The 25941-nt window shown below is 35.5% G+C and overlaps 1 protein-coding gene across 6 annotated transcripts in view; it reads left to right on the forward strand.

Moving 5' to 3' along the window:
* LOC121319718 (transcription factor SOX-5-like) overlaps positions 1–25941 on the forward strand; it is a 243556-nt gene that overhangs the window by 163988 nt on the left and 53627 nt on the right. For all 6 annotated transcript variants that reach the window (XM_041257435.1, XM_041257434.1, XM_041257431.1 and 3 more), the window contains one exon: positions 4021–4237. In XM_041257435.1, the coding sequence (XP_041113369.1) occupies positions 4021–4237 (217 nt within the window). The remainder of the gene's footprint in view (positions 1–4020; positions 4238–25941) is intronic.

Raw genomic sequence — 25941 nt, forward strand, 5'->3', positions numbered from 1 at the left:
AGACTTGTTTTACTTGCTGTTATTTGAAAAATACTTCATTAATCTCTATGCAGGACATGTGGAAATCAACAAAATTGGTTCATATTGGATAGTTATATACTGGGTAAAGGTTTCTTCACAATTAAATATTGTTCAACCTTTACTATGATCATCACAATTGTATTTATTTATATGATATGTAACATATATTATCAATTTAAGTAAAGTAAAAATAGTCTTATTTGTTTAATTCAAAATAATTTTATTATTTAAGTTACTTTAAAGTTTATAATTAGTGTTATATTTTGAGATGTAAGTCTTTAAGCTGTTTTAAATACATTTCAGAACCATTTGTGGTGTGCTGACACAATTACACTACTATGTGTTGTTATTTACTAGTTAGTGTACCGTTAAAAAAAAAAGAGCTTTAGGATGGTATTCTTATATGTACCAGTAGTTATTAAACAAAGGTTACATTTTAGGGATGTCAAGTTGAAACAATATTTTTGGTTCCATTTTTTTTAAGAAAGCACCATCCAAGTAACTACTATAGTATACTATACAGGGGATTCGCATATTAACACATTAAGTAGGACTGACAGGTGTCAAAATAATGCAGATGTTTATTTTATTTTTTTTACTTCACAGGTTTTGAAAAATGACCTAACTGAAACCATTATTATTAAACTGTTGTTTTTTTTTTGGGGGGGGGGGGTTGTATTATTATCACTGGTATTGTTATTTACACTTTCTGTGTACGTTCTCTTGCAAAGAGAACCAAACACTTTAATCCTGTATATTCTACCTGGCTGTTCTCTGGTATACCCTCTGATCTACATCCCTTCATACCCTCATAGGCTTAAAATCAAAAGCTCCAGTTTCATATTTAATGAGACATGGGCAACTGTATCTACCTAATTCTGTACCGGGGCCCTCATTAACTATTTGGTATATCTGAAATGTGCACTAGTCAGATATATGCTCTTAAATTCTATTTCCATGCTTAAGCTTTAAAAGGATAAAGTAAAACACGTTACAGAGAGTACAGTTCATTTACTTTGTTAGGAGTGATTTAGAATAGAATTGACATTTGCAAACTAAAAGCAGAACCACCTACACCCTTAATAGTGCTCATCAAAATTCATGCATGCAGTACACATGAATATGAATATTCCGCTGCGGAAATGCCTGTTGTATAGTTATTGCAGTAAACAGTAGTGGGGTGTTAATGTCAAATACAGCTTTCCACCTGCACCAGGGTCTTGTCAGCTACAGTATTGTAGGGGGTACAAGTTATTTCAAGCCTCTAATGCTGCCTTCAAATACAGGAATCACTAACATTTGATGCTGGTAATGTAAAGTGTCTTGACACCACTAAACCCTGGCAAAGGAGTCAACCTGAAAGCTAGTTGGTTTAGGGAGTTATATTCTTGTCATTTTAATCCGTGCAAACAGTTCATTATCAATTTAACCGTCTTTAAAGCACCATGTTGTTTAAACTGGGTTGAGTAAGCACCTTTGTTATGAACTCCAGTTGTGACAGTGCCCGGAAATATTAACGCAGGAATAGTTAGGGTTTTTTTGTGATTTTTTTTGTTTTGTTTTCAAGACGGCTTTCAGAAATAAAGGGTGTTTCTTTTTAAGTAGGCTATGGATTAAAGAAATGCGATATGACAGGTGTGACATGATTTTCTAAATACACACACAGTTAATGTCAGAGCTTTACAAAAAAAAGCACACTATTGTTGTTATGATCAGTGCAGTTGCAAGTGCTGGTCCTTTCAACCAAGTTTTGATATGAAATACCCTAGGACATTTGTTTTCCATATTATTTTACTTTGGCAGTTTGTGTGTCACACAAGGCCAAAAAATGTAATTCTCAATGCCAAATTTCAATCTTAACTGCTAATTTTATTTATTTTTTAATCTTTTAAATAAGGGATTATAACACGGATTAAACCATGAAGATGGTATCCTGGAGACAGGGGTCAAAGGGCAAGGCTAAAGCTAAATGGTACAGCTAAAAATGAAATGAATGCTTTTGGAGAAAAAAATAAATAATGACACAGCCAAGTGGCAGCTTGGCTGCTGAAAATGTTGAGAGAAAAACAACTTGAGCTTTTACATATATGTTTCTTTAAAAAAAAAAATCACAGCATTTCATATGAAGTGTCTCCACAGGGCAGCTGCCCTCTGTTTCATTACAATCTGGATTTCTACAACTTCCAGTATCTGGTTTGCATAGGCTGTCTGTTTCGCAATATGATTGATATCACCTTTTGTGATACATGTTACTAATGTTTTAATGCTTTTCACCATTGCTCTGACAAAAATATGATGGAAACTGCTCTCTCTCTCTCTCTCTCTCTCTCTCTCTCTCTCTCTCTCTCTCTCTCTCTCTCTCTCTCTCTCTCTCTCAGAAATCAGAAAAAAATAACATGCCTAAATGTATGTGTTGTCAATGTACAGTAGGTTGCGTTGGAAATTGTACACTATTGAAGAATCTATGAAGTCTACTGTATGTTGCTGAGGTGTGACCCTGTCACAGAGTGGCTGTGCAATTCAATTTTCTCCAGGTCTTGTTTTCTGAAGCCCCTGTACTGTATGGCTGTGTTCTGCTCCTAACTAAAACGGCAGCCTGCTCAGGCTGGATAATTCCTTTGTCTAGTGATGTGACTTTTCCTGTCAATCACTTAGTGCTGTATGAGATAATAGGACTAGATTATGTAAAGCTTAACTAAGATCAACAAACGAAGACCATTGGCCTCATCTGTAAATATCTGACGTGTTCTGTAATTAAACCTTAAAAATATATATCTCTGCTTTGGAAGAGATCCATTTGCCAAGGAAAGGAGGGTGAACCTCTTGCTCCTTATACCAAGTAATAAAATACGGGGGCTCCCAAACACTCTGCATGAGTGTAGGATGTGCCCTATAGCCTGGACGTCGCCGGTTTGAGCCTGGACTATTCCACAGCCAACTGTTGGACGGGGGTTCCCAGGAGGAGGCACTCAATTGGCTGAGCGGTCGGCTGACGGCACATGCTTCGGAGGACAGCATGTGTTCGTCTTCACCGCTCCCGAGTCAGCGCAGGGGTGGTAGCGGTGAGCTGAGCCTAAATAATAATTCGGCATTTCAGATTGGGAGAAAATAACAAAAAAATAATTGGCAACGACTAATTAAAAAAAAAAAATAGTAATGAATAAAAAATAAATAAAATACAGTATCTCTACATTCATACAGACAATTTCACATGTGTAATAATCCTTGGAAGCTTACTTGTGCAATGTAGGAAATGTAAATCCAATAACGTGTTTTACTATTAAAATACTTTTATCCAGTTGAAAAAATAAACAACTCATCGCTGCTCTTAAATGATAACCTGTGGTACATGTTTTAAGCAAAAGGCTGATCATTTCCCAATTCAATTTGCCATCAGCTAAACAAAGTATTTATTTATTTATTTTATTTTATACATTAAAATGTTTTAACAAACTACAGCAGCACGTCATTTTGAGCAAATAATAGTACTTATTACTGTTGTAGTATAACACTGAGAGTGTACAACTTTAGTTTTTTTTTTTTTTTAATTATTATTATTCTGATTGGATTGTCTTTATACAAAAGAAACTTATCAAGTTATTTGGCATAGTAAAATATTGAATACCAAATGTTTAAATCATTCCATGAAAAGAATTGTGTTTTGTTGGTTTAATTTTTGTGAATTACAGTAATTTAAGTGATTTACATTAGTCGTTCTTCTTGTGAGCCTTTATTTGATAACTTGCAAGATGTATTGTATACTGTGATATTAAGGTTACCACTCATAAAAAGATGATCATAGTGTTCCGTAAAACATCAACTATCTTCTGCAGTAATCATCATCGGTCTATTTTAAGAATGAAACATAAGGTAATTTAAAATAGTCGTGTCACTACTACTCAAATATAATTTACTCTTTTTGTTATCAATTATATATATTTTTACGTCAGCACTCTAACAACTAAGTGTAGGACTGACAATTCTTTGCTTTGTCTTTAGGAACAAGATGGCGTAAAGGGTCAGTCTCTGAGTCCATATGCGCAGCAAAACTCATCTACCTCACCGACTAAGACAGAAGACTGCGCTCGTCAGGGCAGCGACTCGGGCTCCAGCACGGCTCTGGGGACCCCAGAGAGACGCAAGGGCAGCTTGGCCGATGTGGTGGACACGCTGAAACAGAGGAAAATGGAGGAGCTTATCAAAAACGAGCCTGAGGGTAAGTTCAGGAACAATATACAGACGCAGCCAAAGTATTCGGGCAGTTAAAAAAAATGAGAAAAACCACAAAGAAAGTGGTTTCTATAACTTCTAATTGTTCTATTGAAAGATATAAATTAGAGTTTCAGCTTTATAATAAAACAACAAATTATTAGATGACATGCATAGAATGAAAAAGAACATGCAAAAACTATTTTCATACTTTGGCAAAAATATTTGGGCACCCTTACATTAGTATTTTGTGAACCTTTGCTTCTTTTCAGCTTTTTTTATATATTTTGTACTTTCCGGAGATATTTGTGCCCATTCTTCAACACATACAGCTTTTGAGTTTTGCAATCGACTTGGTTTCCTTTTTGCAACAGCAGCCTTCAAGCCAATCCACAACATCTTGATGGAATTCAAGTCTGGGGACTGAGGTGGCCAATCCATAACTGTAATCTTACTTGTTTTCAAAAATTTGTTTGTAGACTCTGCAGAATGTTAGGGTCATTATCCTGCTGGAATACAAACTTCTGTCCAATAAGCCTTCTAGCACTTGGTAACAAATGAGAGTGCAAAATTTCTTGATATTTTGCAGCATTCATTTATCCTTCTACAATACAAAGGTTGCCAGTGCCTGAGGAAGAAAACTTCATACCATCACACAACCTCCACCATGTTTAACACTGGGCATTATGAACTTTTCTTTAAATTCTTACCTTCTCTTCCTCCAAACATGTTGCTTGCTTGGTGAAAAAAAAAAAAAAGGTTTATTTTGGATTTGTCTGACTGTAAAATTTGATTGAAGAAATCATCAGGCTTCTTCAAGTAGTCAATGGAAAACTCCAATCGTTTTCTTTTGTGACATTCATCTTGTTGGATGTTCATCTTGTTAAGGTATCATTGAATTGCTCGCTTGTGAATTTCTTGACCATCTTCTCTCAATTCTTGTGTCAAAACTTTTGCAATAATCCAAGGATTTTGCCGGTCTGCTCGAACAGTTGTTCTGATTTTGCAGAAATCTTTCTTGGTCTTCCACACCTAGAGTTATTTGCAGTAGTTCCTGTTCTCCTGTGTTTGTTAATAATAGCCCACCCACACAGTGCTTTTCGATAAACCAAGTCTTTCTGCTATTTTTTGTTTAGACTGCCATTTAGAGATTGTTGCTGTACTCTTTAATTTTAACCATTTGTTGCTTTTATTTTTCAGCACTTGATGATTATGTATTTATTCTATAACCCAATGTTAGTAGGAATCAGTACCATCGGTCAGACCATGTAAACATTTATTAATCGTTACTCTACCCGAAGTATGTTTTTATACAACTAACTGTGGTGGTTTATGAAAGTAGTGAAATCTTTAGTGAAAAAAAAATCCACGGGTTTTATTAAACAGACGCTACCGTGGGTGGTATAAATATATATATATATATATAATATATATATGAAACCACCTGTGCTGTACACCACTCAAAAATGATTATCCCCCTTATGGTGGAAGGCACGCTTCACCCACTCACCTATGAGGCACTCCTTATCTAGTCACACATTACTTGGTGGATTCTTGCCTGTAATCCACAGTTCACTGTTGTGTATCTGAGCAATGTACATAGCGACATCATGTTTGTTCCTAACGTTTATGCATGTACAGTACATTTGTAGCTCGCTTCTTTTTAAAATTTAGTATAGGATTGTTTTATTTGTAACCAATATTTTTGTTGTTATGCAAGCGATTATGTAAGATTTATTGAAGGCATAAGTCATACAGAATTCCATGTCCACCAATATATTCCTGAAGAGGTAAGAGGAGCACTAAATAGAGCATTACAGAGATCATTTGGATGTGTCCAGTAACACACCTTTATCACCTCATCAGTTTTTCATTTGTGACTAACATATTTCTGTAATGAGACCCTGGCAAAGTCACATCTTTTGTTTGAAGAGAGGTAGCATCAACTGGTTGTACCATTGTCTGCAGCGCTTTGCATATTTATTACAAGTCTAATTGTGCAGTAACAATTTGAATTTTAATGTGAGGTGCTGGAAGATTGCTATCTTATTTGTTTATGTTTTAGTGACTGAGTAGGCACTGAGGTTCAGCTACATTATGTCAAATAATTATAAACAAATATACAGTAGCAAACTACAATTCAGTAGTATTGTGTGTAGTTTTTACTAGTCGCCCCCCTTGCTCAAATCCTCAATAAGGTACAGTAACGTCCAATTGATGTTGGCAGGTCTAAAGAATGAAAAAACATGGACATGTATACTAGATATTAAATATTTAGTTAATCTTATAAAGTAATAGAACATGCAAAATACCAATATCATTCGAAATATGACATGCAAAAAGAGAATGCATCACATCAAAAGCAAGCAACTCAAACATCCTTCTTCATTGTTGCTTTAGAAATATGTAGCGAATATCAAGAAGGATATTCAAAGGTAGTTTAATTCTGCACTCCAGGGACAAATAAACAAATGGCATTGCTGCAAAGATTGCTCAGTGCACTTAATAAGCTGCTTTTTAGGTGAAAAGGGGTTTGGGCATTTAGAACGGCCATTCAAATGCATTAACAGTCTGTTGAAATACAGAATTACATTTAACAGCAAAAAGAAGCCGTTCAGAGAAAAGACATTTGGAACATGTCATTTATTTTGAGCTCTTGTCTGGGACACAGTGTTTGAAATGGCACAGATACAGTATCACTCAGCTCCTTTAACCAATTTCTGAGACATGTTCACATTACATACAAGGACCAAAAAAGGCTGCTTGGTTTTCCCACCACTATTTAAAATACAGAGTTATTTAAATGCTGTTTTACATCTTCAAGTTCATGAATGCATTAGCACTTATAACTGTATGAAAGAGTAACTAAACCACTTCCCCTATTTTTATTTAACATTTGGTGCCACAATGTGTTACAACTGAATTAAAGTGCAGTGCTTGGTTCCCAAAGAAACATACCATTGGTGTATTTTTCTTGGACGGTGCCATAATAAAAGAGATATGTGTTGTTTCAGAATTAGCAGCAAATATTAAACCAACTACTGAATGCATCTAAAAAGAAAAACTAATTGCCATCCCTTTCCTTAGAAAACCCTTCTCTAATGTTTAGGTTTTAAGAAAAAAAATGACACGACCCCTGCATCCCTTTTCACGACCTCACTACCTAATAGTTTAGACAAGAAGGGCTCTGTGAATAAACTGTGGAGCTTTTCAGCCCAGCACTCCAGGGTTGAGGGGTGGGGGGTGCTGGGGGTGGGGGTGGAAGGCTAGGCAACAATGAGCAATATAGAATGATATTGGGCAGAGAGGGAGGCTGTGTGAGCTCTAGAGACTCCATTAGTGAAGGTTACAGTTAGACATTAGAATGGTTACCGGGTCCACACATTATCCCGGTGCTGTTAAAATGAAATGTGCAAACAAAGGACCCGCAGTTGAAAGAGAAAGAGAGAGAGAGAGAGAGTGAGAGAGAGAGAGAGAGAGAGAGAGAGAGAGAGAATTGTGTTGTATATCTCTCAAAGGTCATCAACAGCGAATGGTAGTTTGTGATGAAAAATGAATTAGCCATAGTTTCAATCATTATGAAAGTGCTGTATTAATTGTTTTCTTCCTCTTTTCACACATTCTGTCTTTTAGTTTTCAAGAAAGATCAGTAGCAAAAAAAAAAAGTTAAGAGGCTAGGGAATAGCAAAAATTAAAAAAAGCAGGGCTGAAAACAGTAAACGTCCTTAGGTGAGTGATTAAAAAAAGAGAGCTAGGTGTATAATAAAAGCTTTGGTAGATTAATAGTTCTAGACTGTCAAGGCAGTGCATGTATATGTGCCAGATGAAAAATATGTGTAGGTTTCAAAAGGAATATTTTCTTCTTTGTCAGCTATATAAATTATTCAGCCTTATAAGTGGTGTGCTATAACCAAAGTTACAGAAGTTATTTTCTTTAGTTCTTTAATTTGTGAACCTGTTCTTCAACAATTACATGAAAAATGAATATGGAGGGGGCATGGTTATAACCCACTGTACCTCTTGTCTATTAAACCTGCCACCACTGAAGATATGGGTCATCCAAACACAGCTATTCCCACATAACCATCAGCCCACCCTCATTGCCTGATGCAAAGCCATCATTGTGCTGGCAGCCATGATATATATATATATGTGTGTGTGTGTGTGTGTGTGTGTGTGTGTGTGTGTGTGTGGATGGATGTGTGAATAGCTACATATGTGGACATATATAGTATGAGTTTAGATATCTATATATTTAGATGTGTATGAATGTACAGTAAGTTTCGTATAACGGGACATTTTGTTTGGGAATTTGTTTTGGCTTTATTGGCGGTTTTGATTGAATTGCCAGTAATTCTTCCACCCATTAGAGTGTGGCATAAAGTGAGTGATCCCAGCCTCTGACAGACTGGTATGCAGCAAAGGTTAAACGTTGGGCAAGGGAAAGAAATTGTCAGATGCCAAAGTGAATATGAGAATGGCAGTGTGATGAAGCCAATTTGCTTGAAAAAATTAAAAGAAGACAAGACATTTACATGAATGGGTTTAGAAAATCTGGAATTTATGATGCAGGAACTCTGAAGCAGTGTAAACTGCCCTTGCTACTCTGGTCCTTGTACGACTGTTCTTTTTATGTTAAGCGGTTTTGTGTGTGTGTTTTTTTTTTTTTTTTTTTTTTTTTTTACAAGGGGTTAATTAAATATTGTAATAGCCAAAATAGTTTAATCCAGACTTGGTAGAAAGTCTGTAACAAAGGCACATTTGCTTTGGATTGTTATTGTCGATTTGTTGCAGCTACTACTATTAAAACACCCACCGTGCAGGTATCGCAACGTCCCTAAACAATATGTTAAAATAAATTAGTTCAGTACCGTATAAAAAGGAGTTGATTTTGCCAGTACTTGCTAGTCTATTAACTAGTTTTAAATTTAAAGCATTTTTGTTTTGGCTTTATTGTTGAAGTTTTCATACATGGCATTTATTCTGAACATGGGTACATGAAAGAAGAGGGACCTGACATTTTCAGAGCATCTGTGAAAAGGCTAAGAGACAAATCTGTCTTCAGGTTACAGTCAAATAGATATAATAATCCTTCAATATAATAGTCAAACTGAAAAATACAAAGTTGACTGTATAAGGCAGAGATGGAGAAAACTTTTTCTAAAATAAATAGTAATTGGAACTGATACCAGAATGGGACCACAATTGATGTACTTCCATGTCCATAAGGATTAGACCATGTATCACACAGTATATTCTTATGACCATAGGTACAATGTTGTACAGTTGTTATTTTCGAACATTGTGTTGGCTGTTGTGGAACAGGGCAACAAATGCTGAAGAGAAAACATAAGTAATGCCGATAGGCTCTTGGAGTTTGATCGCCACAGCTTCTGGGACCCTTTTCATTTAGGCTGAAGAGGTGACCATCTGTTTCTGAGGCCCCTTGTGCTCAGCATCAAAGGTTGAGGCCACTGCTGAATCATACTCTCTAACCCTTGAAGACTGTACACTATGCTTTATCTCGATGTGATCTGGTAGGTTAGCTTTCCTTTTTTTCTTGTCTTGCAAGCAAGGAGCACTTGTCAAGCTCGACCATATTCAAATAAATCAAGTCTCTGAGGCCCCATCAGGTGTGTGTCCAACCTCAAGAGGTGGATATCAAACGCTGATTGTGTTTTAAGAACCTCTTGTGCTTGTTTGTTCTAGTATTATTTTTAATAATGAGAGTGGGCACAGCAGACATGACTACTATTGGAATATGTGGAGAGCTTATTTCAAGGCCTCTCAACCACCTGTGCACAAGGACTCTGGATCTCAGTGACTTCTATGTTGTTTCTAATGGGCTTGTCCTCTTATATGAAGACGATGTTTATTAAGAGAGAAACATGTGTAAGAGTGATGGAAGTCAACTAAGTTCTTCAAGTGAGTGGGTCACAGCTTCTGTATTTTGTCAGTTTAGTTTGATATGAAAGTAAAAGCACTTCAGCTAAAACTCGGAACAGATGGATCTGACTTATTGGGAACTGAAAATTAGTATGGATCAGTAACTTATATACAGGATTATACAACTATGGAGTTATGGTCATTATTCAGTGCAGTATATCCAGAAGTGCCATGTCTAGTCTCGCCATATAACCCATGAGACAAATATTATATTGTCAGTTAATAATATTTTCTTTACCTATCAGACAGACAGGCATTTATATTACTTTCCATAGTAGCGCCTTCAGCTTTGGCCTCAAACCAAGTGAAGTGTAGCAAACTGGCTTTTGTGAATTCTGATTTGCAAAACCTGGCAGCTTGAAATTGTTTGAATACAAAGTTATATATGCAGGCATCCTAAGAAGTTATTGAAGAGGAGCTGCTGTCTTTACTTGTAGAAGTGTGTATGTCACTGATATTTTATATTTGCCATTTGATAGTGCACCCTTTTATTTCATTACTGTATATGCTTGATATAGCACCTTGACTATCCACCCTTATTCATGTTAGCAGCCAAAGGCCACCCCCCCCCCCCCCCCCCATTCATTTTTTTCAATATCTTAAAATATTATGTTACTTACAAGTCAGTGTGTATATGACAGAAATGTCAATACAACAACACTACTGTCAGGCTGTTGGGTTTTAAGCATTTTAACTCCAATCTTTCTTTACACCATGGTGCTCTATCTTCACTTTAATATAGACTCATCAGCCAACATCTGCAATAAACTTGTAAGGATGAGGTTTGCTAATACTGAATTGAACTTGTAGAACAGAACAGTTTCTGAATTAAAACATAAAGAAACATGTTAATTGTAAAATGTGTTTAAGTATTTTCACTAGACAAAATTATGATTCCATGTCATTATTTAATTATTTCCACCTTCAGAAATTGTGTATGCTTATTTACAGCCACCTATGCTAGTGCAACCCACCCACCCCCCCCCCCCCCCCATAACCATGTCCCTTCCGCAGCAGGACTGAAATCACTACATTAAATACAATACAATGTATGTACTGTATACGAGGTTTATAGTCATGCTTTTTATGAAGGAAACGGGATTTAAATCATACAGCGGTTACCTGTATAAAGCTGGTCTGTTTTTATTGGTAGTGATTTTTCTGTAAAAAAGCGTTGTACAAGAAGAGAAAGGACAAGCACCGTGTGCAATATGAAACATGGCTTGTCGCCAGTGGCTGTAAATGAAAAAAATCTTCTTGGGGCATTTGTTAAGTAGGCGAGTTCTACTTTTTGATTTTGGTATTTTTGGAACACATATTATGATTGAATTTGGTTGGTCTTTCATTCCAATGCAAAACAAAAGACTGTATACAGAATTAATATCTTGCGTTGTGTGAGTTAATTTAAATCAACACGTTAATTAATTTTTCTCCGGTGTGCATTCACACTAACGTCATAGGTTTTTTCGCTGAAATGTACTGACAAGCTGCATTACTTGAGGAAACAATAGACTGAACATCAGATAGGTGACTCCCTAAGCTAATTTTGGGAATATTCAGGCAAGAATTGATCTGTTTCTTTTAAGACTGTAACACAGCCTTGTGGCTGAGGCTCGTTTTTGCCCTTTTAAAATAACAGACCCAGACACAGAATTGCAGGTTTAAGCATTTACATTCTCTTTTTATTATTTACATTAACAAAAACAAAATAAAACAGAAACAAAAACCTAACTTCCACACAGAGTACTAACTAAACTGTTTCAGGAACCTAACTAAAATCAGATTAAACAAAACAGTTTTTAAACACACACAAAACACAAAGGTTCACATGGTACCTTTTGAAACCACACAGGTTTCTTCACGCTAAAATCAGATTAAACAAAACAGTTTTTAAACACACACAAAACACAAAGGTTCACACGGTACCTTTTGAAACCACACAGGTTTCTTCACGGGACTGCCTTGAACAAACATTTCCCTCTGATTATATGTGACCTTCATTAATAGTCAGAGTCAGGTTTCCTCCTGTGGCATTCTGGGGTATGTAGTCCCTAGGCCCCTCTTGGACTGCGTTTTCCTCTCCTCCTCCCCCCAGTCTGTCACAAGACGAACTCCATCATGGTTGGGTTTTTTCGGTTTTTTGATGCAGAATGATGCCTTGTTTGTAGAGCGTGGCAGCAGTGTTGGTACAGCATTAGTTATCCATGACGAGGAACAGGACTGTTTTAAAGAAACAGCAGTCTGGTACAAGTCTCTTGGGGTTATCAGTCATAACAGTGCTAAACAGTAGGGATGTTGGTTTGCGTAATGCTTTGCATATGGGAGCCCAAGACTTTTCTCTTCTAATAAACTGACCAACTCATTTTGTTGCAGTGACAGATTTTCCACAGAATTTTTATTTTGATTTACATGCAATGAGTTCTTCACAAGTACTCCCCTTACCTATTCCTAAAGATGTGCTGTAATAATGTTAATTACCAGTGGACATACAGTGGTAAATAAAAATGTCAAAACGTGTTCTTTACGTGCACATACATGTTTTAAAGGAAGTCATTCCAACTGGACTTGTATCCAAGCTGACTTAATTAGGTTAGTTAAACCAACACAAACCCCTTTGAAAACTGAGGATGTTTCTTCTTCCTGCATTGTATCAGAGATGGGTTATCTCTATACAAACAACTTGGTTTTCCCGGATTTAAAGAGAAGCTGGTTAAGCCTGTTGACACGCACTGTCAGGGATGGGTATTTCGGTGTGCTTGTTCTGGCAAGTTCTGAAGATACTTCATTTCATTTTTCTATGTCAATTTTACTATTAACAGGTGCTCTACTATTATTATTTTATTATGTGTTCAGGAAAAGTAAGCCTAGTTAATTGTTGCACTATAATAAAGCACCTGTTTTCTGAAGTGTTACATTTGTATAAACAATAGACATGACCTGCTTTCCAGTGGCACCCAATGCAGCAATATTGTACTTGTAATGCAGTGAAATCAATTGTAAAGTACATTTTAATATATACCAGTTAAAATAAAGCTTTTGTCTCTCATGTTCACCGTATGGGAAGGTTTTTGTTTTTTTCTTTTTTTTCTTTCAGGAAGTCAATGCAGTTGTTAAACAGAGGTGGTAAACCTGTTGTAGCTTGTCCATCTTTAGATTTCTCTGTATAATTTGAAATTTTATAAATATTATCTCTGAAAAGAAGTAGGAAAAAAAAAAACAGAAAGCGAGGAATTAATTTTATAGGACAGCACTTAAGTGCTGTGATTCAGAGAATGAATGTGTCACAGAAAATGGACTCCCTCATGCTCCCATAGACTTCAATGGCAAACAATATAGAGGGTGGATATATTATTCCTGTAGCTCGAAGAATAAAAAAGGAAAATAATTTTAAACAGCAAATCTGCTGAGCCTTAACAAGTCAACCCACCCCCCTTAAAACCCTGTTATCTGAAACAATTGTCACTGAGGCATTTCGAACAGGAGACAGATAGCTGTTGGTTCAGAATGTGAGCGTGGGAGAAAAAAGAAACTTCCATATGTGAATTTTGCCATTTGGTAGTAATTAGTTTGTTGTATAAATTAACATTAAGTATGGCATTCTTCAGGCATTGTTTGTAATTGAGTCCTGTAAAATTACTTACAAAAAAATAAGGAATTATCCTACTATTTCTAAATCAATGGATTAAAATGAGAGGAATGGGAAAATATAGATACAAAGAATAAGAGAAGATAGGAATTTCAAATTAGTCAACATTTGATTTAAAGAAAGGAATACAATGTATTTTGACTTTTGTGAAATACATTTTGTGGCGCCTTTCAGAGCACATTAGGGTGCAAATAACATTGCTAATGGATCATCCATAACTTTTTACACTCAATCAGAATCAAGCTTATATGAACCCATTACTCATAATCATACTAACTCAGAAACTAATACTCGTACAAATACTAATACTCAGATTTTACTTGGGTGATGTCATAGGAAGTGGGCTGGTACAAAAGCACAAGTTCCGTTAAACTGTTTCTCTGTCCCTGATCTTTTATCCAGAAAGTGACCAAAAACTGAGATCAGCTACAGCTATGGCCAAAAGTTTTGCAGCACTCTATGGAATTAACTAATTTTCCTTCATAAACTTGAATGAAACCTGCTGAATTACGTTAACATATTGAATTACATACCGCTTTATAGTTTTCTACTAAAAACTGACAAAACATGTGACATTTCAAAATCTAACATGAAATACTACTATTATGGCTTCTGGTAGACTTTTAATATCATTTTTTAAGTTTCATTGATTACATGATGTTAAATAACATATCAACATTATGTTAACATAGTATCCCTGTTGGTAGCTTTGGAAAATCTATAAAACCTGTTAATAGGCCAATGTAAATACCCTGATTTATAAAGCAAGTTTGCAAATGTGTACTATCAGTTAAATATCAACCACCACAAATACACAGCACTCAGAGTTACCTTTTGGTAATTGTTTTATCAGCTTTTTGAATGACTGAATAACACAAATACGTTTGTTTTGCAAATCCAGTTGAATAGTTATAATGTCACTTTGACACAGTACAATTAACTAATAAACAGATGAATTCAAGTTCAACACATTTTAACGCATCTCAGCTTCTCAGCTACACGTTCAGTATTTGGGCTGTGGATCAATCATAATGATGTAAACTACTATACAAAAAATAACAATATTCCACCATTATTGATGTAAAAGGTGCAGAGCTACTCGAGGGCAAGAAGAGAATAAAGCACTAAGGGCTAGGAAACACAAAGAGAATATATTAATTAACCCAAGAGAGTTGATAGGTTGTCAGAGTCAGAAACTATGGCTTTGAAATGAAGTGATCTTTATCCACCATTGGGTTTGGGTCAAGGCCCTTGGACAAGAAGAAAAGAAGTTCTTATTTGAGCCAGATGTTTGGAGACAAGGAAGGTTGCACAGTGCCCTCCTCCCTGCAGACCCCTTTCTCAGTTACAACATCCTTTAAAATACTATCCCCATTCCAATAAGACTGCCAGTGCATAGGAACAAAAAAAAACTGTCTCAGTTGTATACCTCGGCCTACCTCGACGGATGGCCCTGGAAGACTAAACAGGTGTTATCTACTTTTGATTTCAGTGCATTTAAATTAATCCTGTCAGCTCAGCTGTTAAAACAACTGTCACCTCCAGCTGTTAGTAATTTTCGACTGGATCTTTCACAGGTTGCCAATTTCCGAGACCACGTTGTGTCTCCTGCTAAAAGCTCTATTTCAAGCATTGCTGTTTTTTTTTTGTTTGTTTGTTTGTTTTGTGTACAAGTTACAAAAAGAAGAATGGTGTAAATCGTACTGATAAACATATGGGAGGTTCACGTGTCAACAGTAAATCAATCCATCCGGTTTTGTTCATGCCCCTGCTACAGATAACTGTTGTTTGCTTTGGCAGGGATGTTACAGATATTTTCCCTGCCATTTCTTTCATTGTTTTTATTAGGTTACTGTCAAATTGTGTTCTTTGACTATTTACTTACCCAATGAACATTTAAATGCAGCATTACAGGGGTCATCATATTGTTTTAAGTGAAGATAATTGTATTTGTTTGTTCAGAAATATACATACTTTCCTGATAACAGATCATCTAGTGCATTCATTTATTGTACAGAAACAGATTATATTTACCAATAAAATAATAATAAATAAGCTTACCATTATTTGTTTTAAGCTCAATATTATATTTTTGGGCAACTGAATTTATTGAAATTAAATAAAGTGCTGTAAGCGCAGTTGAGACACACAGCTTGTAATGTGCTACTGTACAAAAAAAGGTAAAACTAGACACCTATTTCAGTTTAAACCTGCTGAATTGCATCCACAATATGCAGAACCAACACGCATACCATACTTGTCAAGCTCATTTATGCTCAGCAGATTATTTATGTCTAGATTTGTTTTGCTGACTTCTGACAATCCTTATAAGCACTGTAAAGAGAAAAATTAAAGAAAATAATAAATATAATCAAGTAGAAACATAAATAAAGTGCACCTGAGTTTTGTGTAACAGTGCATGTATCAAAGCTGAAATATACCATTGCATTGTGCTTTATAGCCTTTCATACCTATTAACTGTGACACGCTTAGAAAGACCCAGCTGCCTGAAGTCTGGTTTGTTCAGACCAAAGGTGGGTGCCCTAATTGGGCCCCCTCTCTCCAATGCAGATTGCCTTGAACAACTCTTTTAAAACCAACTGAACAAACGTCACTCTCTGCTCAGGAGGCTTCATGCTTTTCTGAAGCCTTGATCCCTCAATTGTTTGTTGAACAATTAGACTTTGAAACCATCTTGATTACAGTCTGTGAAGTGGAACGTCTCCCTCCCCCCTCCCACGTGCAGCTCCTGTGAAAAAAAAAAAAACATGAATATCTCCCTGTCACAATGCTGCTGAGGAACTTGATTTTCGTGGAAAGAAAACTCAATTAGGCCTAGTAGTTGGAGATTAGCAATACAAGACTGTGCAGGTTGTGCTTTATAATGTGAAACTACTTGTTGAAAACAGAAGTTTGAAACATGTTTTTTTTTTTTGTTTTTTTTTTAATGAATCTACACATGGAAAGCTACAGGATTATTGACACTGCCCATTTTATATATGGACGTGTAGTTTAATTTGTGCACATGACATAGAGTGTTGTGGTCTGTTGAGGGGATGAACTGAATGAAACTGGAGTTTGAAGAATTTAGTTTTATTCAGTAATAACCATTTTGGTTTTGCTGTATCCCTTTAATGTGGTCTGACTGAGTCAACATATCAAAAAGAAGAGACAATATAATGACACTCTTTCAAGAACAATCATTTAGGCAGAAGCTTCCTGCATGTTATCATTTTGTTCTCCTTTAATATATTTCCATCCTTAAAACCATTGCAAAAGGTAAATACGGCAGGTCTGATTTAATAACTGAACATTCAAATAAAAGGATTACTACAGCAGTAATGTAGAGCAGGAAGGACTAGGTAGATCTTTTGTTTTGGGTTAAGTACAATTACTTCACAAGTGTAGCACTTATGTTTAACATTAATTTAAAGTTGACTACTTCTGCTGTATAGCTTGAGTGGCTTGTAATTTGCAAATAGTTACAGCTCTGGGCAGCTTACAGGCAGGCCCACAGGTGCTTAGCCAGTCTACAGGGGTCGCTGTAGACTGGCTGTGCACTGGAACTCCTGTCCACAGTTGGCAGTGGAATAGCCTGGGCTTGAACCAGCATTCCCCAGGCTATAGGGCACATCCTGCACTCCAGGCAGAGTGCCTTTACCAGATGCGCCACTCAGGAGGCGCAGCAAATAGTTTTGTTTGTTTTTTTAACTAAGAAAAATAGAGACACATTCTGCATATATTTTAAAACATTTTGGCAAACCTACCTTCAGTTAAGATGTGATTTGGTCCTGTTTACCTAGACGCACCTTCATGTCCACACACAGCAGACTATATAAACTATGCTGCTGGTTCATCTGCCACAGTTGTAAGTGATATTTGACAGGAACATTTTGCTGTTGCAGATCCTTTTTTTCCCCACCATATTGATTGATGCACACTATCCTTTCTGCTTAGTTGTGAAACAGCCCCATTACAGTGGTACAACTTTAGTTAATTCAATGCAATAATTAAATATTGAAATGTAACTGAGATCTGATGCAGGCTGAATAGAATTTACATAGAAAGCTGTCTGAATTGCATATAGCATATACACATCTAATTAGGCTTGTCATTGGTCAATAATTTTGATATTTATAGCTGTTAAATATTTGATGGTTCTAGACCATCTTATTTCTAGGTTCTTATTTCTCACCATGCAGAAACTATAGGTAATCAAACTTCTTAATACATCATACTGCAAAGTTGCATTAATTTCCATTATTATTATTATTATTATTATTATTATTATTATTATTATTATTATTATTATTACACGTGTGAATGAGAATTTCCTATAAACGTTGGTGTTTTACAATCTTATTATACATGCCAGTGGCACGAGATCCATGTATAATAAAGTTGATGATAAAGCTGCTATCTAAAAATTTTTTAAATAAACTCCATGAACACAACACACCGTCAAAACATTTGTGGATGAGTAAAATAACAAAAATCCTGTTTAGAAAAACAACAAGTAAACATAAATGTAGTAAGAAATTACATCAGCAACATGCCCTCCATTAAGCAGTTTAAACTGATGACCCAAAGAAGCGCTTCAGTGACAAGGAAATCATCCAACTCTACCCTCAAAAAAACCAAGAGAATTTTCTAGTCCGATTCTTGGTAATAATAAATGTAGTTTTCCTGCACTTTTGTTAAATACAATTTTTTAAAAAATGTAATGAAAAATGAATTGTTAAAGAACAAACTTGTTTTACAATTTCTTTAAATTTTGTTTTCCAATATTATTCTCAACACTTCTTCAGTTGTTAAAAATAAACACTGCTGGTTCTACAATTTATGTATTTTATGGCACCATGTAACACATAATATACACCAAAACTGTACATACAAGGCTGTAGTTCTATCTCAGCTTTCTGGTGACATGGATAAATCACTCGAGCTAGGGCTCACATAATTTACTGTGTGTCACCAGATACCCTCGATGCAATTATAGCCTTGTTATACACAGTTGGGTATATTATTATTATTATTATTATTATTATTATTATTATTATTATTATTATTATTATTATATTTTTTGCCTTGTCTTGTGCCTCTCATGAGTAAACCGTTGTTTTGAATTGTGTGCCAATTGGAAAGGGGATTGAGTTGAGACCACCAAACTTATAATATAGTCTATTCAGATTACTATCAGATGTAGGAAAATGCAATATTCCCTCATGCCAGCTGCTTTTACATGGGGAAGGGCTTTCTTATTCAAAGTTGCTTTGCTACCTGATACAGTATCTTTACCATTGTGTAGATGTATTTACATTCAAAGCAGTTCAGTTTGGTGAAGTTCATAAAATACATATACAGTAGATTTAAATATCATCGACCACGAGCACCTAAACTCAAACTATGCTTTACTGTGTGGTTTATTTGACCTGCATTACACACTTCAAAAAAAACAAAAACAAAAACAAAAAAAAAACAGATTAACTTGTAAGCTTGTTGTGTGCAAAAAGAAAACCAAGCAATAGTTAGAAACTAGTTTGGTTTTGTTTGTTTTTTTACAAACACACAGCAAGAAATAGATCCCAGTATGCTTTCAAGTGTCTAATCCATGCAGTCTTGCTACCCTCTAGACATAAAAGGAAAGAACAACCGTTATTGTCATTCATGGCTTGTATTTCTGTTCAATCGTAAAAACCAATACATTTGGCATTTAAGAAAATCAGTGTGATACAAATGCAAGTAAAAGAAGTCTGTTCCCTCCAGCACTGACATTGCATCAACAGCTTTCCAGTGCATTCCTGCACAATTTAAGTGCTGCTAACAATCACATAATGGATATCACATGGCTGCCAATATTTCAAAGCTTCAGTCGGGGGACAATAAGGACTATTCTTGTGGAGATGGCGTCAGTTTTAAGGGCAAACAGCAAATGGATTAAACACTGTGTGAAATACACTCTCTGGGATAATAAACACAATGTTTTACTTGCAGTGTAGCATGCCTTCAGGGCTTTTGTGTTTGGAAATGAAGATCATTTCAGGATGTCACTGCAGTGGAGGTACTACATCAGTTGAGGAGCCAGCATACCTATATAAATTGAACAAAATAATATTGAGATAAATAAATACAAATAAATGTTTAAGTAGACTAAATAAAATAAGAACAAATAAATAAATAGTATTTTCCATTAATAGTACATTGAAGTGTCTTTTAAAAGCTACTTGTGTCTCTTCTCAGTTGTTTCAATTTTTTTTTTTTTTTACCAAGAACTAATTTTCACATAGACAATTATGCAAATATATGCATGGATGAAACAAAATATATTCCACGCCCAAAGCCACCCTTCAACATTCATACCCCATGTGCTCCGATAAGCACATGGCAGTCTGGCGTAGGGGTTTGCTGTATTTTAAAGGACCCTTTTTTGCAAGATTTGTAAGTGTAACTTATCTGACCCTTTGCCTGTTTTAAACAACTTTTGAAACCTGCAGAGAGCAATGCATTTTATAACTTTTGACAACCATCATAACAACAGACAATTATGACTGTACCAGCTGTATGGAGGTCTGTTTGACGTAAGGCACTTGAATGAATCTAAAGTGTGTGTAGTAGTTATTTTTGTTGTGACAACAAGTGGAACGCAGTCTGAAATGTAAGCAAGGTACACACTAATAGAAAAATTAAATAGATTGAAAGCTAGTCTGTCAGCCACAGCTACTTGAGCATCATCAAAATGCTGCTCTTCAATGTGTCATTCCCATTTTGGTTGTGTCTAATTATAAAGTAACAGCAATTTGTCAGGCCTGTTGGGACCATCACTGCCTGTCAGAGGCTTTGACAGCCACATTTTAAGAGAAAACTTGGAAAGGAGCTCAAAGCAATTTCCTGTACATGGATCCTGTCCACTTTTTGTGTTGAAAACACATCAAAAATCAAGACAAACAGATTCTATTCATTTGTTGTCACCTTTTAAGTGATGCAATAAAGCATTGTGAATGTGGGCCTTTGACTGTGGGCCCTGGGCTATGACAACTGCTGGATAGATTTGCACGATGTGAAGGGCAGAGTAAAGAGCACGATTATTGCCTACTAGACAGATTGAAAGTATAATTTCCCATTATAGAGGAGACAAGGTTGCACAGTTAGGAGCCACAAATACGACTTTGCTACTTTATTGGATGCTTTTGATAACAGGAATTTGCCATAAAAATGAATACATTTTAATAACTTTTTGGTTCCTGACTATTATTACATTTTATATATATATATATTCTGGAAAATAGGTAAATTTCAAAATATCACTGTCCTGGTCACAAAAGCAAAGTTTGTGGGGAATAATAGCCATTTTCTATACTTTTGAGGCATAAGCAATTAGGAAATAACACTTACTACCCAGGAACCAAAAAAAAAAAAAAAAAATTATTACACGGTGTAATTAGTGTTTGATTAAGAAAGCGAATCGGCTCAAAATATGTTAAAAGGGACATCATGTGATCAGAAATAAAACCTGAAAATTAGAAGCCCTAATCATAATCTCAAATGTTTGTCTTACAAAAATAGAATACCATCCAAAAGGAATGAGTGACTAAATTAAGGGTTAATGGAAAGCACCACATCTTGTATTGTAGCATCCATGAAATGCAAGCTATTACCACTAGATGTTTTAATGCAACATATACTGTTATTTGTCTGTCTATTGGATAAGTATGAATCCAAACTAGACATAATGCTCAGTGTGAAGATTATTACACTTGTTGTGTAGTCTTTTACCTGACCCAGCTCCGGAGAATCAAGCTTCATATGTTTATCCCACCATGTTGTTTTATGTTTATCTGCTGGGAACAGCAGTATTATTACACCCAGATTAGAAGAACAGGTAACTTGTAGGTTTCTTGAGTTGAAATTAGAGATATAAATTAATCCTGTGAGGTAATAGACTTCAAAGTCCTGGAGATGAGACCCAAATGGTATGGTTAGGTAAGAAGGAATCCCTATTCTCTTTGACAATTGGTTCTATCAGACATTGACTATATCCATGCAGTTGTTTTAATGCTGTATAGCTCACAGCGACTGTCAGCAATATAGCTAAAGCAGGTAGAAGGAGATTTAATCAGGGATGCACAGGTATTCAAGTTGAATTACAGTTTTTGTTTAATTATAGTAACATAGTTTAGTGATCTGCTTCACTTCTCGTTCAATAACAAATATTATTATTACTTAAACTGCATCTAATAATAGAGGTCTTAAATAAACTTGGAGTCTGGATAAATAATGCTAAATGTTTCCTTAGTCCGCCACCATTGCTGAAATCATAATTTGGACAAACAGAAAAATACAGTAAATGACAAAGTGTCACTCAGAAAACAGAAAACCTTAATGGATGAGTGGATGTACTTAAAGAGTAAAAAATACATTGCTATTTTGAAAGCTGACACTTCAACACTTTGACCCAGTGTCACAAAAACTGATATTAAGTATTTATATGCACATACTTCTGTAGGATAACTATTTCAGCCGTGGTAAAAACCTATGTACAGTTTTCATGTTAAACAGCAAGTCACAATGCAGGATCATGTTTAACATTTGTATTATATTCTTTATTTTGTTGTCAGTGGTCCTTTGTCTATATAAGGACAATTTAGAGAGAGAGTTGGAATGCATAACATCTGCTGGTCTCCACTTCCTAAGGTGGTTAATAGTTAAATTTGGATCATCATCTGAACAAATATCTCAGAAAATACAGTACAGCCTGGAGCTTCCTGTTGGGAAGGGGGTTTGATTTCTTTCACCTTGTGAGAATAAGCTCAAATACAGACAATCGGGCAAATGGGGATTTGTAAGTATTTTTATGTTAATTAAAAAGCCAGCTAACTTTTTTTTTTTATATGAACTAATAAATCTATGCAATATTCATTTGTTTAGTCACAATGCATTTTTTTATTGGCAGTATGTCTTTTTAAATCTAAAACTTTAACGTTACTGGGTAATGTTACGTACGTCTCCTAAAATGTGCCATACTGACATGGAATAATGGATGATGTAGAGAATGGAAAGAAACTAACAGGGAAGGCTTGCCAAAGATCCCTTGGCTACTGCTCTTCTATTCACCCCTCTCGCTAGTGTTAAAAAAAAAAAAATCACCATTTACCCATTTAACTTGTATGAAAAGGAAAAAGTATGTTAATTTGTCTTTACTTCCAAGAATACCTAATGGCAAAGCTGAAGTATTAAATGTGACAGTATTACTGCCATATAATTTTCCTTCATAATGTTGTGACATGTAAATGGAGCACGAGGGGGGATATGACACCATATCTGGAATGAGATAAAAGTCTCTTCGAATACTGTACTATTATAGCAGTTTGCAAACCTTAGATAAACTCAGTATAATTGGTTATTCAATCCTGACCCCTGTTCACAGCTGAAAGCCAGGAACACTGGGCCCTGTTGCCAAGACAAGTCAATGTAGTAACTGTACTCGGCCTTGGCCTAATACTGGAGCCAGGCCTTTTCCTGTGGGCTGGTTTCCACTATGTCTGGGACTGGCGCAGTGACAGAGGCCCTTTTGTTGTACATAAAGGGCTGGCTGATTCCCTCTCTTTTTTTCTTTTACGAAATGTCTACCGGCTTCACAAATATGAGATAATAGGAAAAAATTGACTTGGCTGTTTTGAATGAGTCAGAGTGAATGTCTGTGCAAAGATAGAATAGTGAAGGAGAGTGCATTGTTAATGAAACAGGCATGGCATTAGTAATGGAGCCCCTACAGTAGTAGCTGGTGTCCACTGGACTGTTTGAGTTCTTACAAGTTGGAATAGAAAAACAAGTTGTCGCTATTGTTGTTTTTTAAAATAAAAGTGCAGTTGTAAACTCTATGTTTTTGGACACTAAACATGATTCAGAACTTTGCACTGCACGTGTTTCAAAACTAAACTTTGTCTGCAACTACAAAGATATTTACTGTCTTTGCCCCTTTGCCATATATTTTTGACCCACTAACTTTGTATGGGTTAAATTTCTTTGCATGAACTGTGGTGTACTTTCTGCACACCTCAATTCAGTGCCTTTGAATTGATACTTTCTTAGGAGACACAGAGATTTATAAAGCAACTCACCTATCACTGCTTGTTTTCTTGGCTTTTATGGACAACACAAAGCTGGATTAATTTAATAGGTCTCCCCGTTGGTAATAGTAACAATACAGGATGATCAGTGTGGATGTTCCCCATCTTATTACAAATGAGTCCACAATTCAGCACATTTATTGTCACATTACTAGTTGAACTGAGGAAATATATAAATAATTGTGTGAACAGCTTACTGTCAAATCTGTCAATGTGGCCAGTGATACATTTTAATGTAAACAGGATAGAGATGCATTTTAGTTCATGAATCAAAACAGGCACTAATTAAATGGAATACATTTACTGTAAAATTGTCCAGCAAACATAATTATTAGTTGCTGTAATATAACGCTGTATCTGATATGAAAACACTAACCATCAGTTACAGCTACAGTACTAATCCTAATCCTATTAGAAATGCATCTTTTTTAAACATGCAAAAAGCAAGTCTGAGGGACAGTGATGGAATGAGGGTAGAATGAACATCCCTGAAGTCTGCAATTGCTGTCCGTGCAAGAATTTCAGTTAGCTTAAAAAAAGCAGGCATTACCTGAAACGTTTGTCGACTTAACTGTTTACCTAAAAAAGTTTTAAACATTGCAGCAAGTTGGCTCATGTTAACCTTTAGTCTGTCCATTGGGCTCATTTGTTTCCTTTTAACAATTTTGTTTGAGGAGGGAAAAGGAGCTGCTGGCAGGCAATAAATAGGTTGTTTGAGCACTTCCCTCACACCATATATTAAGCGCTTTGAACGGATGGTTGTGTAAAAATTACTTCAAACAGGCTTCAGTTATTTAAAATGGTTGGGCTCCTTAGCGTATTAGCATATGATATGTCAGGGTACTGAACAAGCTTCTTTTTCTACTTGTTGTCATTTCCTTGCCTAAACATCGGTTGTGTCTACAAAGCCCAACTGTGGAAAGCAGAAACACACAGCCTGGTTTTTAAAATAACAGATACAAAAAATTTCACCAGGGCAGCCCACACTGCAGTAGTGGTCATTTTTAAACCACTGTTAGATTTTCCCAACTGTTCGTGAATCAAATGAAATTGTAAACAAACACATTTTTAACTCACTCCAGAAGTATATTTTATGCTTCATGCAGTAATTTCTATTTATATCACAACATAAATTAATTATATTTAACATGCTTTAGACAGTATTATTTTTTTTTTTAATTTATGTGTTTAAACAACCAAGCAATTAATACATATGTGAACGTATTGTGATTCATTAACTATACTGCAAAGCTTGTATGGTCTGTGGAATGCTTATCGCCCAAGGCAAGCCCCAGTATAATACAAACTCAATCAATTGATCCCTAAAGAGGCAGCTTATATCTTAAGGGATGGAGGGAAGAGCAAAAGGTTCACGGCAATCCCATCGGGTTGTAAAGGCATACTAACTAAATGGTGTATTGCTTAGTGTTAGGAGCCTGTAGTTTCAAATGTCATGAGTTATTTTCCTGAATGGCACTGTGCATTGTTATTATATATATATATATATATATATATATATATATATATATATATATATATATATTTGCAAACTCTGAGTCGTAAACGTTTTTTGCAAAACATAGTATTGTATGTGTGTGTGTATATATATATATATATATATATATATATATATATATATATATATATATATATACATACATACTTGGTTACAAAACGTTTACGACAGAGTTTGTTGTTTTTCCACAAAGATTTCTGCAAGAGAGATGAGTCAATACAATGTGCAGTGGTGGTGGGCTCAACATTACTTAGCAGTGGGAGAACAGACAAGAGAGCAGTTGTATTAAAATATTACACTGCTCTATATCAAAAAAACTTCTTCTCAATAGACTTCAATGTCAGTTGGATTTTATATTTTAACAGTCATAGGTTTGATTTGGGAATTGTTGCATCCCTTTCTTTACTTGTTATCTTAAGTGTTTATAATTGCAGGACACAACCCCAAACTATCAGCCAATGGTGAGTCGTACTTTT

Source organism: Polyodon spathula, chromosome 8 (genome assembly GCF_017654505.1).
Source record: "Polyodon spathula isolate WHYD16114869_AA chromosome 8, ASM1765450v1, whole genome shotgun sequence".
Lineage (NCBI taxonomy): Eukaryota > Metazoa > Chordata > Actinopteri > Acipenseriformes > Polyodontidae > Polyodon > Polyodon spathula.